Raw genomic sequence first — 14,451 nt, forward strand, 5'->3', positions numbered from 1 at the left:
TAGAGACCCTAAGACTAATAAAGCTTTCATTCTTTCCCTGAAGGAAGTGAGACTTGACTAATGGTCTACTGGAATTATCAAAGAGTGTCAAAACCCACTTAATAAGTTCCAGCATGAAATTAGCCAAATTCCCAAAGGCCTTTCTAAAACAATATAGTCAAATAAAAGGTGTTGGGCATGCTGGAAAGAGTGTTAAAACCAGTTACTTGGAAGTGATGAGAAATAAATCTAACTGTAGGCAGGAGGCAATGTTTATGTGTGCAGTTAATAACCTTCTTAATGGGACTTCTTGGCTTGGTGATTCCCATATGGGGAGGAAAGTGAGATGTGGAACACAGGGTAGGCGAAGGGCTGTAAGTCAATTCCCAGCACTGTTAGTCAAGGATGGAAATTGCAAAGAGAGAAGCAATGAATTTAAAAGCCCCAGCAAGCAGAGAGAGTGGAAGGAGAGACAGCTGTTCTAGGGGAGGAGGTGGATGCGGAGTGATTGAGTCTAAGTTGGACCATCCTCCTAATGGAAGGAAAATCTACTTAGTCCTAAGGACAAGGAGCTCCACCAATTCCCGGAGAGTGATTCCTTTCTGACAGTTCCTTACTAACGACTTAGAAAAGAACATTATTGTTCATAACTCCTCAGGGTGTGTGAGGCCGGAAAGGGGACGTATTATAGAAATGTTTTGTTTTTTTAAAAGCAAAAGTAGAGATCCCAACCACAAGGCTTCAACTGAATTTCAGATACCTGTGAAAACACAGCTCTGAGTCTGTATGAAAAGATCTGCGGTACCCAAGGTAACATACGTTTAACTGATATACATTTCCTGAATATTTTACGCATGACTTGCTCTGCAGCAGACTGGCAGCCTGGAGCTCTGCTTACATTCAACCCACATGCAGTGGAGCCGCTTCCTACGAGTGCCCCCACTTCCTGACACTTGAGAGCCATGGAATGGAAGGCGGCTCAGCGGCTGTAGAAGGCCCTGAATAAAAGCGTATTCCACTTTCTGCATAACTTTGCATAATTAATAGTTGTCCATGCAAACTATTGTTTGCCTTAATTGTTGTTTCAACAGCTGTTTTCATGAAATTGTAAAGCCCGCTGTGTCTAATCCTTTGCGCCCACTATTGATAACAAGAACAGCTCTGAAGCTTGCTCTGGAGGAAGAGTTTGTTCCCTGCCAAGCTGGAGAACCGTCCTGAAGTTACTTGAAAAATAAGGCCCACAGTGGGACTGGTTGTGTAGCTAATCCATTAGGCTTTTCAAAAGAGCCGTGCTCTGTACCCTTATGGCTAAATTGACCCAACAACCAATCAATGCCTTTATTTGCTGCGTGGCTGCCCCTGAAGGGTCTTAGAGCTGGTCCAACTCGTAATCAAAGCCTCCATCAGTACCGGGGCCCTGATGACATAAATGGCCAAACTTTCAACGCGGCTGGCCCCAGTCCAGTCACACCATGTTGGAGATACAAAGAGGCTGTGTCGCACGGTGGAATTCATTTTCTTGTTTACTTCCTCCAGAAACAAGAGCATCCTCAGCACGCTCAGTGCATCGGATCAGACCGCCGAGTTGTTGACAGAAGCTTGGCGAGGCTTGCCAGCTTTCCACACGAAATGCTGGCTTTCTTCTCACACACCCCCTACCGTTTGTGTCTCTGCCAATTGTAGCACATCAGAGCGGCCATTGAGATAATGACCGTGAAGTCTCATGATACACTTTGATGAAGTGTAACACTTTTTTAAAGGATTTTTGTCTGTGCCAAAATGATCGAGGCAGCTGACTAAAAATCGCCCCATCAAAATCAAGGCTGATTGATGAACAGCAGGCGGAGGCATGAGCCTCCCCAGAGAAGACTGGGGGGGGGGGATTCTGCAGCCAAAGTGTCTTTCTTTCCTTGTCTATGTGCAGCACAGATTCTTTTTTTTTTTTAAGTCATCTTTGTTTCAGATGAATTTATGTCAGTGGCTGATGCTTCAGCCTTCAACATTTTTTAATTCTTTTTTTCTATCAACCCCCGGAAGATACAAGGAGTGATTCCTTTCTGACAGTTCCTTACTAATGACTTAGAAAAGAACGTTGTTGTTAATAACTTGATGTTGGTTGGGAAAAGCACATTGGGTATTTCAGGGCAACATAGAAGTTTTCAGTCAGAGGTTGACTCTGGTGTAACGTTCAGGTAAATTCGGATTTCTCTAGTTTACCTGGAATTGAGAGTATGATACACAGATGTGGTTCTGAGCCAGTAAAAACCCAAATCAAACCAGTATTAAAAAACAAAATTCAAGCAAGTAATTTTTAAAGATCTTATTGGCTTTGTTCAAGAATCCACGAATCAGGCAGCATCCAATCTCGCAGATAGAAAGGAGCCCCGAGGAGCTGAACACAGTGAAGGACTTTTGTAGGCAGCCAGGAGCAGGAACAAGGACGTTACATGAGCAAAAAGTGGATTGGCTGTGTCCAGGCCACTTTCCTTTAGGGGATGGCAGGGGCTTGTCAGGCAGGTGACCTCACTAGTGCTGATTAGGTGATTCCTGATTGACTGGTTTAAGATTCCATCTCTGGGAGGGGTCAAAACTGTAATTAAGTCTTGGTTTGGTGATGTGGGGCTTAGCATAAGCCACTCCATTTTGGGCCTGCTGTCTTGTTCTTTTAAAAATAATTAATTAATTAATTAATTAATTTTTTTTGGCTGTGTTGGGTCTTCGTTTCTGTGCGAGGGCTTTCTCTAGTCGCGGCGAGCGGGGGCCACTCTTCATCGCGGTGCGCGGGCCTCTCACCGTCGCGGCCTCTCTTGTTGTGGAGCACAGGCTCCAGACGCGCAGGCTCAGTAGTTGTGGCTCACGGGCCTAGTTGCTCCGCGGCATGTGGGATCTTCCCAGACCAGGGCTCGAACCTGTGTCCCCTGCATCGGCAGGCAGATTCTCAACCACTGCGCCACCAGGGAAGCCCTGCTCTCTTGTTTTTAACACCATTAACAACGTATATGAAGACTGTGAGCTGCTTTGGGAGAAAAAGCATGTGTTTAATTTACTGCCCAGTCCATCATGACTGCCGTTTATTGAATACCTGCTGTCGCCCAGGGCTAGTATCAGGTGACTAAGGTATACACAGATACTGAGACTTTTCACATGGAGGCCGTGATCTTCACAACTCCATTTCACCACCACGATTTTAGGTAAGGAAACCAAGGTCCAAATGAGGAACCTGAGGCCTGGAGCTGTTAAATAACTTAGCCAAGCCCAAAGACTTGGGAAGTGGGGAAGACCTGTGTGCTTGCTCACAAGATGTGTTCTTTCTGCCTCTGCAGTTGACTGCTTCCATTGTACACCTGATAGAGGTCATTAAACGGTGCTCAGTGGGAGAAGAGGAAGCAATTTGTGGTTGAATTGGAAAGGCAACGAATAAAATGGATTTACGGTTTGCCGTTCTCACCTCTCAGCTTTGCAAGAAGACATGAGTTACATAGCATCCTCCGATGCCAGTTAACCAACTGATGCTCAGAAACCAGGTTTGAGTGTGAGTGAAGCTACAGTGAGGTTTTGGCTAGCCTCTGTCTGTTTGTAGATTACCTTCTCATTCAAGGTTACAGCACAGGATAGGTCCTATCCTTGGGAGGAAGTGTGGTTGGTGAGCTCTAGGACTTCTCAGAATGTCACACTTCAAGAGACACCTGTGCTGAAGCAAGTGCAAAAATCACAAGTGCAAAGAGGGTTACAGTTCGATTACCTTTAGCATCTTTGTTTCTGCTTCTGGAGCAAGAATGTATGTCAGAGTGGAGTGGAGGGCCATAAACTGGGGGAAGAGTGAGAGTAAAGGAAGTCAGGGGTAGGGGAAATGATTAAAAAAACACTTGTTTGAATGTGCAAATGAGATTCCCTTGGACTTCTTTTAAATGTCTTCATACTGTTTCTCTAAGTACAGTCAAATAAAAGATGACAAAAACTCAGACGACAGAACAAAGGCACCAAGCTAATTGTGTGCACACATTGCAAGGAGTAAACTGCAGGGTTTCATTACCCTCTTTCCAAAGAAAGCATATTTCAAGAGTTGAGATAGATTCACCCCAGTTTGCACTAGATTTTACTAATTATTTAGACTTTAAAAAGAAACAGCACCCCAAATCCAAGTTTTGGCAACCAAATTTGTACATCTGGGCCCTGTGAAAGAAAAAGAACAACAGAGGCTAAGAGAGGGCAGAAGTGGGGGAAGGCCTCTCACTTCACAGAAGCCAGGCAGGAGTTACATATATCCATTTGCACAAGGAATAATGGACCCAGAGGTGTTCAGAGAGTTCTTTCAGCCCTCCTTCTACCAAAGTATGGGCATATTCATTTTATAGAGGGTGAGTATTCTACTGGGAGAGTGGATCACAAACTCATTAGTTCATTTCACATAGAAAGCACTCAGACTCCAAAGGAAGAGGGCTCTAGTCTATTTCTTTCAGGAGCCCTTGAGTGAGAGAGCCACAAAAATCCACCTGATTTTAAAGAAAATTGTCACTATCTGTTTGAGCCCATCCCTTAACGTCACTTTCCTCATTTGTAATATGATGGCTTTATATTCTCTGAAGCCCTCCCAGCTCTAAAAGTGGGTAGTTTTGGGATTCATTAAGTACTGGCTAATACCTTTCATTTCCACTGATTCTAAGAGGATCTTGAAGCTAATTGAATCAGACAAAATTGACAAATAAAAAGATCTATTTGTTACTTTCGAAAAAGGCTCCACTTCCCAACCTTTACTCAAGCCAGAGTTTCTCAAGGTGTGGTCTCTGGACCTAGGGTATCAGCATCACCTGAAATGCAAATGATAAGCCCTTCCTCCACCACTTACTTAATTAGAAACTCTGAAAGTGGGGCTCAGCCATCTGCATTTTAACAAGCCCTCCAGGTGACTTTGATGCTTGCTCAGTTCCCAGGCCACTCGCTCTAGCTGTCCCAGCTGCCTGAAATGACTTTTTTTGAGGTTTATTTGAGACCTAGCTCAAATTTTGCTTTCTTCAAGAAGCCTTTCCAGCATCCCCCAAATGAAATTAAGTTCTCCTTTTCCTACTGTCTTGGAGCATTTCCATTCTACCTTTGTCAGACTTCTTTGCATCTGCTGTAACTGTATGTGTGTTTGTCCATGATGTAGAGCCTGGCAGGGTGTGGTAGGCAGCCTCTAAAATGGCCCCCAGTGATCACCATTTGTTTCCCTCCTCTTGAGTGTGAGTTGGTCTAATAAGACTTACTTCTGTAGCAGAAGCAATGGGATGTCAATTCCAAGATAAAGTTATAAAATGGCTGGCATCCATCTTGGTCATATTCTCTTGCTTATCTTGCCTCCCTACTTCTTCTCTCCCTCCGGTCACTCCTTCTCTCCCTCCTCTTCCTCCTCACCCTCCTCCTCTCTCTTCCTCCCTCATCACTCCTCCCGCCCAGCCTGACCTCCATGTAAATGTTAGGGAACTGTGGCCCGAAACCACCCGCTCTGGCCAGGCATGAAAATAATCACGTGCATAAACTGTCTCACAACACGAGGTCCCAATAAGGAACACGGACCTGACAAGCTGCCGCGAAAACCAGCCGGAAGAATTTGGGAGGGGCCAAAAGGAGGGAGGAGACGCCAGCCCATATGTCCCGCCCAACCTCCCAGGAACCCTCACGCTGGAATCCATCTTGACTGGAGCATGCGTGCGCCACCCGGAAGGGCCCTGGGTTGGACCAAATATGGGCACGAGCAAGATGACTGGCCAGAGACAACCTGGAAACCAACCCCATCTCCGTAAAACCTGAGACGGTGAGCCACGAGGCAGAGCAGTTCTCCTGGGTTCCGTTACTCTGCCGCTATCCACTCCAGCGCCCCTTTTCAGTAAAGTCTTTTGTTTTGTCAGTACATGTGTCTCCTCGGACAATTCATTTACGAGTGTTAGACAAGAGCCACTCTCGGGCCCTGGAAGGGGTCCCCTCCAGTAAAGTAAACAAGCTCAGGCTATCCTGGGCTGTCCAGCCAGGGAGGCCCTGGAGGATGAGAGGCCACATGGAGAAGCGCGGAGCCAGCCCTGTGAAAAGGCACCTGTGAGTGAGCTTGTAAGTGGATCCTCCCCTGAGCTGAACTTAGAAGTGACTGCAGCTCCTGCAGACACCTTGATTTGCAGTCTTGTGAGTGACCTTGACTTAGAACCACCCAGTTAAGCCTCTTCTCCATTCCTGAACCACAGAAACTATGAGGTAATAAGTGGCTAAGTTTTGGAGTAATGTGTTGTGCAGCAATAGATAACTAAAACGCAGGACTGGCATGTTTTTGTATTCTCCAAAGCGCATAATGGGATGCTTTGCTTATAATAGGAGTTTGTTATATGACAGTTGGAACCGGAAGAATGTTGCCTTGAGAAATTTTCAGGAGTAGCTGATTTCTAGGTTTGTAAGGGATGTATTCACTGTGGGTCCCAGGGAAAATATGTCTGAATAAGTTATTGGAAAAAACCAAAAAGGGTGGGCGTTAGGGTGGCAGTTAACATGTGATGAGTTTGAGGAAAACACAATTAGGCTTCCAGACAATCTGCGTTTTCCTGCAGTTGTGGTTCTGTAACTGGATGAAGTGAGACTTTTTTTTTTTTTCTTAATAACCATTTGAAGAGGATTGAGGCCCAACTACCCAAATAAATATCTACAGTACGATAAAGCCCAGAAGTGCCAAAATGTCAGCCAGAGGCCACTATATGAGGACCAAGTGCAACACTGAAGAGTTTGAGTTTGCATTTAGCTGAGACAAGTATCCAAAGAACTCTGCTTCACATCTATTCTTTCCCCAACTACATACCTTTTTCTCAACATCCTGACATTTATATAATATTTTTTCTTTTTTTACTGAGGTATAGTTGATTTACAATGTTATATAAGTTTCAGGTGTATCAACATAGTGATTCACAACTTTTAAAGGTTATACTCTATTTATAGTTATTATAAAATATTGACTATATTCCCTGTGCGGTATCATATATCCTTGTAGCTTATTTATTTTGTGCATAGTAGTTTGTACCTCTTATTGCCCCGCCCCCCCCCAACCTTGCCCCTCACCCCTGCCCTCTCCCTACTGGTAACAACTAGTGTGTTCTCTGTATCCTGACATTTATATTTCCTTTTCCATTATAGTTTATTATAAGATACTGAATAGAGTTCCCTGTGCAATACAGTGGGACCTTATTGTTTATCTGTTTATATATATGGTAGTTTGTATCTGCTAATCCCAAACTCCTAATTTATCCCCCTCCTTCCCCCTTTGGTAACCATAAGTTTGTTTTCTATGTCTGTGAGTCTGTTTCTGTTTTGTAAATAAGTTGATTTGTATCATATTTTAGAGTCCCCATCTAAGTGATATATGATATTTGTCTTTCTCTGTCTGACTTCACTCAGTATAACAATCTCTAGGTCCATACATGTTGCTGCAAATGGCATTATTTCATTCTTTTTTATGGCCGAATAGTATTCCATTATATATATGCACATTGACATATTTATTTTCTAATCAGCAGCTCCCAACTTTGCCTTGAATGATCTTCTGAAAGGAAGAACAACAAATGATGCTGGGATTTGGGAGTAGCTGGAATTCTGTCTTCCTTCTTTTATGCAAAGTACACCTCTTGCCTGGCTCAGTGTCAGTCTGGTTTCTTTCCCCTTTCTTGTGTGAAGGAGAGCTGAGTGTGCCTGAGAGGAAGGAGAGGAGGTTGAAAACAGGCTTGCAGCCCACCTCTCACACAACCAGAAGCTTGTCCACGGAGTGACGGTCTGCTGTTCACTCTACTCTTAGGGACTAGGACCCAAAATGCTCCCTGGGTGCTCCTGAATGCTGCTTCTGGCTCCTTCCACCCACCCACACACACACATCCACACACACACACACAAGAGTGTAATGCACTCCTTTGAGAAGTCTGCTCTCGGAGAGAATGCAGCCAGCTGGAACCAGCAGGGGAACATCCTTCTCTTGGTACTTCAGGACATAATGGAGACTGACCTTCTGGGACACTGACTGCTGACTGGGAGAAGAATGAAGACTTTAATTCAAATGAGCTTGTTTGCACTTTCCTGGAGAAAAATCTTGGCTTGGATGACACCCAGTGTAATGTGGTTTATTTGGTATAAGTACAAGAATTTTTCTTTTCATTTTCTCATTTCCTGAACTTAGAGCTTTCTTCTTGAGAGTTTTTTCTTTCCACTGTTGTTGTCATGTTTGGCCTCATTTTGAAAAGTAAAAAATTATTTAAGAGAAAGGCTCAATTAAATTTTCTATGTTAGCTTGACTATGGCTTGTGTTACTCAACTAAGGAAATGCCAACTAAAACGATATAACTCTGTGATTCAAGGCACAGCACTTATAGAATAAGTGTCAGACAAAATTGTTTCTCTTATGATCTGAGGTGGGGGAGGGGAGCCCAAACAAGCTTTTTTGAGTTTGGAGGAATTTTGAAGTTGTTGCTTTACAGAAACTATGATCTTGCTGGAAAGATCCTCTGGGCTCAACATGCTGCAATTTCTTCCTTGTTCCTTTCTCCCCATGCCTGCCTTACCCTTCCCGAGAACCTTCCTCTTTGAGGGGCATTGGATAGAAATGGCCTCTCCTCCTCTCCTCTCACCCTCTCCCGGGCTCTGCCCACTGAGAGAGGAAATGCGACCATCTGCCAGTCCACGTCACTTGGCTGCGAGAATTAGTTGATGAATTTGCTGCTCACGTGTGGCCAGTTTCTCGTGTGATCTCAGTGGATCCAAGTTCTACCACATCTCTATGGATGCGAGTTAGGTTAGATAACTATCACTCTGCAAATCTCGCTCTCCCCTAGCAGATTTACCTAAGTCTACATTTAAAAAAACATTTTTTTTATTGGGGTAGAGTTGATTTACAATGTTGTGTTAGTTTCAGGTGTACAACAAAGTGAATCAGTTATACATATATCCACTCTTTTTTAGATTCTTTTCCCATAGAGGCCATTACCAAGTATTGAGTAGAGTTCCCTGTGCTATACAGTAGGTCCTTATTAGTTATCTATTTTATATATAGTGGTATGTATATGTCAATCCCAATCTCCCAATTTATCCCTGCCCCCCACCTTACCTCCTGGTAATCATAAGTTTGTCTTCTACATTTATAACTCTATTTCTGTCTTGTAGATAAGTTCATTTGTACCCTTTTTTTAGATTCCACATATAAGTGATATCATATGATATTTGTCTTTCTCTGTCTGACTTACTTCACTTAGTATGATAATCCCCAGGTTCCATCCATGTTGCTGCAAATGGCATTATTTCGTTCTTTTTTATGGTCGAGTAATATTCCATTGTATATATGTATCACATCTTCTTTATCTCTTCTTCTGTCAGTGGACATTTAGGTTGCTTCCATGTCCTGGCTGTTGTAAATCATGCTGCAATGAACATTGGGGTGCATGTATCCTTTTGAATTATGGTCTTCTCCAGGTATATGCCCAGGAGTGGGATTGCTGGATCATATGGTAGCTCTATCTTCTGTTTTTTTTTTTTTTTTTAAATTTTATTTATTTATTTATTTATGGCTGTGTTGGGTCTTCGTTTCTGTGCGAGGGCTTTCTCCAGTTGCGGCAAGCGGGGGCCACTCTTCATCGCGGTGCGCGGGCCTCTCACTATCGCGGCCTCTCCTGTTGCGGAGCACAGGCTCCAGACGCGCAGGCTCAGTAATTGTGGCTCACGGGCCTAGCTGCTCCGCGGCATGTGGGATCTTCCCAGACCAGGGCTCGAACCCGTGTCCCCTGCATTGGCAGGCAGATTCTCAACCACTGCGCCACCAGGGAAGCCCCTATCTTCAGTTTTTTAAGGAACCTCCATTACATTCCCACCAACAGTGTAGGAGGGTTCCCTTTTCTCCACACCCTCTCCAGCATTTATTGTTTGTAGATTTTTTGATGATGGCCATTCTGACTGGTGTGAGGTGGTACCTCATTTTAGTTTTGATTTGCATTTCTCTAATAAGTGATGTTAAGCATCTTTTCATGTGCCTATTGCCCATCTGTATGTCTTCTTTGGAGAAATGTCTATTTAGCTCTTCCACCCAGTTTTTGATTGGGTTTTTTTTTTTTTGATATTGAGCTGCATGAGCTGTTTGTATATTTTGGAGATTCATCCCTTTTTGGTCTAAGTCTACATTTTAAGGGAAGAGGTAGAAACCATCCTGGACTCCGGTCCAAGTAGTTATTTCTAATACATATCTGTTAGATATTAAACATAAGTTTGATCCCTCTTCCACTCTTGCGTCCATGTGTCAGTTGGCTCAGCAATCAAAGCCTGGACTACAATCAACACCCTCTCTGGCCCCTCCAGCTCTGAGGGCTCATCCTAGCTCGCCCGCCTGTCATTCTAACCTAACCCCTTCCAACCTTGGTTTGTTTGGTCTTGGAAACACTGAGGTGGGGTCTGCTCTCTCCCGTCCCAAACTTATTTGTGCTGGGGCCACACGATGGTGGTCCACATTGATGGCACTGAAAGAGCGAGCACGGCCCAACCCTGCTTCCTCCCTCTGTTTATCCTTTTGTGCTCTTGGAAGGCATTTGCCAGGGAAGAAAAGCCATGCATTCTTGGTCTAATTTATAGGGCACTGTTAAGCAGATGGTATAAGTGGTTTATTTTTAAGGAGGTTATTACTGGTCACAAAATTTCAAGTCAGCTATTTGCAGGGAACCCTGATGAAGGAGGCCCCTGTTTGTGGCGTCCACCCTCCAGAGCATCTGACAGAGGGCTTACTGTGCTTTTGCACCCAACCACATTTAATCCATTTATAAGACCCCTTTGTGTGAGATGCCGTACCAGAGGAAATTAATGTAGGATATTGCAAACAGCTTTTAAGAATGTCTTTTCTATAGAAGAACTGTGTCATTCTGAGAGCAAAGTGGGCTTTTTTTCCCCCACATCGTTATGCCTTGACATCTCTGATGTGGAGTGTTTCCAGCCAGTTATGATAAGAAAAGGCTGGAATTTTCACTCTTGTGAAAACCACAGCAGAAGAAAGCTATTAGATTATCTATTCTCTTATTCTCCTCCTGTAAATGTAAGTGCATTTAATTTGGGGTCCAAGTGTGGGGAAGAGAGGTGACAGCACTTAAAAATTAGGGTATGAAAAATTGAAAGTTCAAGATGACAATGGCTAGTCATGCGGACAACAGAAGATAAACATGTGCCTTACATGAAGGAAGATATTTTCTCATCCAGTAGGAAATTTTAGATTTTTAATTTCTGGGAATGAAAACAAAATTTTTAAATTAAAAACTGACATCAGATGCCAACTTTTGGGATTTTTTGTTTTGTAAGTAGGGCGTTGTGAAGAAAGTAACTACCAACTTCAATTTCCTCATTCCATAAAATAAGGACAATATGATGTAAAGAAAAAGTAAGACATAATCCCATAAAGAACCATTCTTTAATAAAGCAATTTCTATGTAAAATGTCACTATACTGGGCGTTTGGGGTTTTGTTTCTTCCTTTTACAACAGACAGTGAACTTACCCTTACTGCTTGGCCCCAGCTCAAGACCTGGTGCTGGGAACGCTGCTCTGGGCGTTGGAGTGCATCAGCTGTGAAGTCAGATGACCTGTGGTCAAGTCTGTCCCTTGTCACCAGTGGGTGTGTGACCTTGGGCAAGTTATTTCCCCAACTTTCCATTTTTGCAGGTGCACAATATGGATAGGAGTGATACCTACTCTTCATAAGGCTGTTGGGAGGATTACATGAGGTAAGGGAGAGTGACTGGTGCATAGTGAGTGTGCAGCACTAGGCAGCTGTTATCAAAGGACGGACATAGCCCTACGGACCATTGGGAGGACAGAATACAGAGTTAAAGCAGAGATTTTAAAAGAACTGACATTAGAGGAGCATGCTTTTTTTTGTTTTTGCTTATTTGCTAAAGTCACCTGAATTTTAGCTTTTATGCCTATAAGTGTACCATTTAGTAAATAAAGAGTAGAAATTTGAAAGAAAAGAAACAATATCTTATGAAGGTAGAGGTGGCCAGTATAGAAAATGGAGTTCATAGAGACAAAGCTTATTGCTTTTTTTCTTAATTGAAATATAGTTGAGATACCATATTATGTTAGTTTCAGGTGTAGTACATAGTGATTTGACATTTGCATATATTGCAAAATGATCACCAGGATAAGTCTAGTAACCATCTGTCCCAATACAAAGTTATTACAATATTGTTGACCATATTCCTTATGCTGTATTTTACATCCCTGTAAGTTATTTATTATATAACTAGAGGTTTATACTTCTCAATCCCCTTCACCTGCTTCACCCAACCCCCTCTGGCGACCACCAGTTCGTTCTCTGTATCTGTGAGTATTTTTTTGTATTGTTTTGTTTTGTTTGTTTGCTTTGTTTTTCAGATTCCACATATAAGTGAGATCATATGGTATTTGTCTTTCTCTGTCTGACTTATTTCACTTAGCATGGTACCCTCTTGATCCATCCATGTTGTTGCAAGTGGCAAGATTTCATTCTGTTTTTAATGACTAATATTCCATCATATTTTTATATACCACAGCTTCCTTATCCATTCATCTATTGATGAACACTTAGGTTGCTTCCATATCTTAGCTGTTATCAATAATATTGCAATGAACATAGAGGTGCACGTATTTTGGGTGCTTGTATTTTTTCAAAGTACTGATTTTGTTACCTTTGGATAAATATCCAGAAGTGAAATCACTGGCTTGTATGGTAGTTTTATTTTTAGTTTTTTTTAGGAGCCTCTATACTGTTTTACATAGTGGATGCACCAATTTACAATCCCACCAAAGTGCGAAGGTTCCCTTTTCTCCACATCCTTGCCAACACTGGTTATCTGTTGTCTTCTTGATGATAGCCATTCTGATAGATGGTATCTCATTGTGGTTTCGATTTGCATTTCCCTGATGATTAGTGATAGTGAGCATCTTTTCATGTGTCTGTTGGCCATCTGTATGTCTTCTTTGTTTTCCCAGCACCACTTATTGAAGAGACTATCTTTTCTCCGTTGTATATTCTTGCCTCCTTTGCCATAGATTAATTGACCATAGATGTGTGGGTTTATTTCTGGGCTTTCTATCCTGCTCCATTGATCTATATTTCTGTTTTTGTGCCAGTATCACACTGTTTTTATTACTGTATTTTTGTAGTATAGTGTGAAGTCAGGGAGCCTGATTCCTCCAGCTTTGTTTTTCTTTCTCAAGATTGCTTTGGCTGTTTGGGGTCTTTGGTGTTTCCATTACAAATTTAAAAATTTTTTTTCTAGTTCTTTGTAAATGGGATTGTTTCCTTAATATCTATTATTTCTTCAAATAAGTTCTCTGCCCTTTTTTCTTTCTCTCTTCTCCTTCTGGGACCCCAATAATGTAGATATTTACTTGATGTTGTCCCCAACTTCTCTTAAACTATCCTCATTTTAAAAAAAAATTTTTTTTTTCTTTTTCCTGTTTAGCTTGGGTGATTGCCACTACTCTGTCTTCCAGATTGCTGATCTGTTCCTCTGTATCATCTAATCTACTGTTGATTTTTTTCTTTCTACAGTATTGCTTATTTTAGTTATTGTATTCTTTGGTTCTGTTTGTTTCTTCTTTATATTTTCTAACTCTTTGTTGGAATTCTCACTGTGTTCATCCATTCTTCTACCAAGTTCATTGAACATCTTTATGATCATTACCTTGACCTCGTATTGGATAGATTGCTTGTCTCCACCTTGTTCAGCTCTTTTTCTGAGGTGATGCCTTGTTCCTTTGTTTGGGACATATTCCTCTGTCTCCTCATTTTGCCCAATTCTCTTGTTTATATTTAGGTAGGTCAGTTATGTTTCCTGATCTTGGAGAAATGGTCTTAACATAGGAGATGTCCTACGGGGCCCAGCAGCGCACTCCTCTCTGGTCAGAAGAGCTATATGCACTAAGGGTGCCCCCTATGTGGGCTGTGTGTGCTCTTCTGTTGCAGGCTGACTACTCTGGGTGCTCTGGTAGGTGGAGCTGGCTCTTGACCTGGTTGGCTATAAGGCCCTGCCTCGTGAAGTTGCTACAGGCCTGCTGTGGGATGGAGTAGGCTTCCTGCATGGTTGGCTGTGCAGCCTGGATGTGCTTCTGCCGGCCTGCTGGGTCCCACATAGCTGGCTGCATGGCCTGGAAGCACATGGCTGCTGCAGACCAGCTGGTGGGCAGGGTAAGCCCCTGGTGCCAGTAGGCTAGAGGGAGGATTCCAAAATGGCACTTGCCAGCACCAGTATCATCATGGTAGAACAAGCTCCCAAAAATGTCTGTTGCCAGTGTCACTGTCCCCAGGGGGAGTCCCAGTTGCCTCCTGCTTCTCTGGGAGGCTCTTCAAGATCAGCAAGTGGGTCTGACCCAGTCTCCTTCCCAACTACTGCCTCTCTTCTGGGTCGCAGAGCAGGTGAGATACTATACACTTCCTTTAAGAGTGGAGTCTCTGTTTCCTATGGTT

The 14,451-nt window shown here is 42.9% G+C and overlaps 2 protein-coding genes across 2 annotated transcripts in view; one reads left to right on the forward strand and one right to left on the reverse strand.

The window, feature by feature from the left end:
• The window catches only part of LOC118896380 (spermatogenesis-associated protein 31D4-like), a 210,364-nt gene that overhangs the window by 111,186 nt on the left and 84,727 nt on the right, over window positions 1-14,451 (forward strand). The gene's annotated exons all lie outside the window — the stretch shown is intronic.
• The window catches only part of LOC118896379 (heat shock protein 75 kDa, mitochondrial-like), a 74,675-nt gene that overhangs the window by 33,472 nt on the left and 26,752 nt on the right, over window positions 1-14,451 (reverse strand). The window contains 1 exon segment of the mRNA XM_036854154.1: window positions 13,995-14,194. Within this exon segment, the coding sequence (XP_036710049.1) occupies window positions 13,995-14,194 (200 nt within the window).

This window comes from Balaenoptera musculus, chromosome 6 (genome assembly GCF_009873245.2).
Source record: "Balaenoptera musculus isolate JJ_BM4_2016_0621 chromosome 6, mBalMus1.pri.v3, whole genome shotgun sequence".
NCBI classification, from domain to species: Eukaryota; Metazoa; Chordata; class Mammalia; order Artiodactyla; family Balaenopteridae; genus Balaenoptera; species Balaenoptera musculus.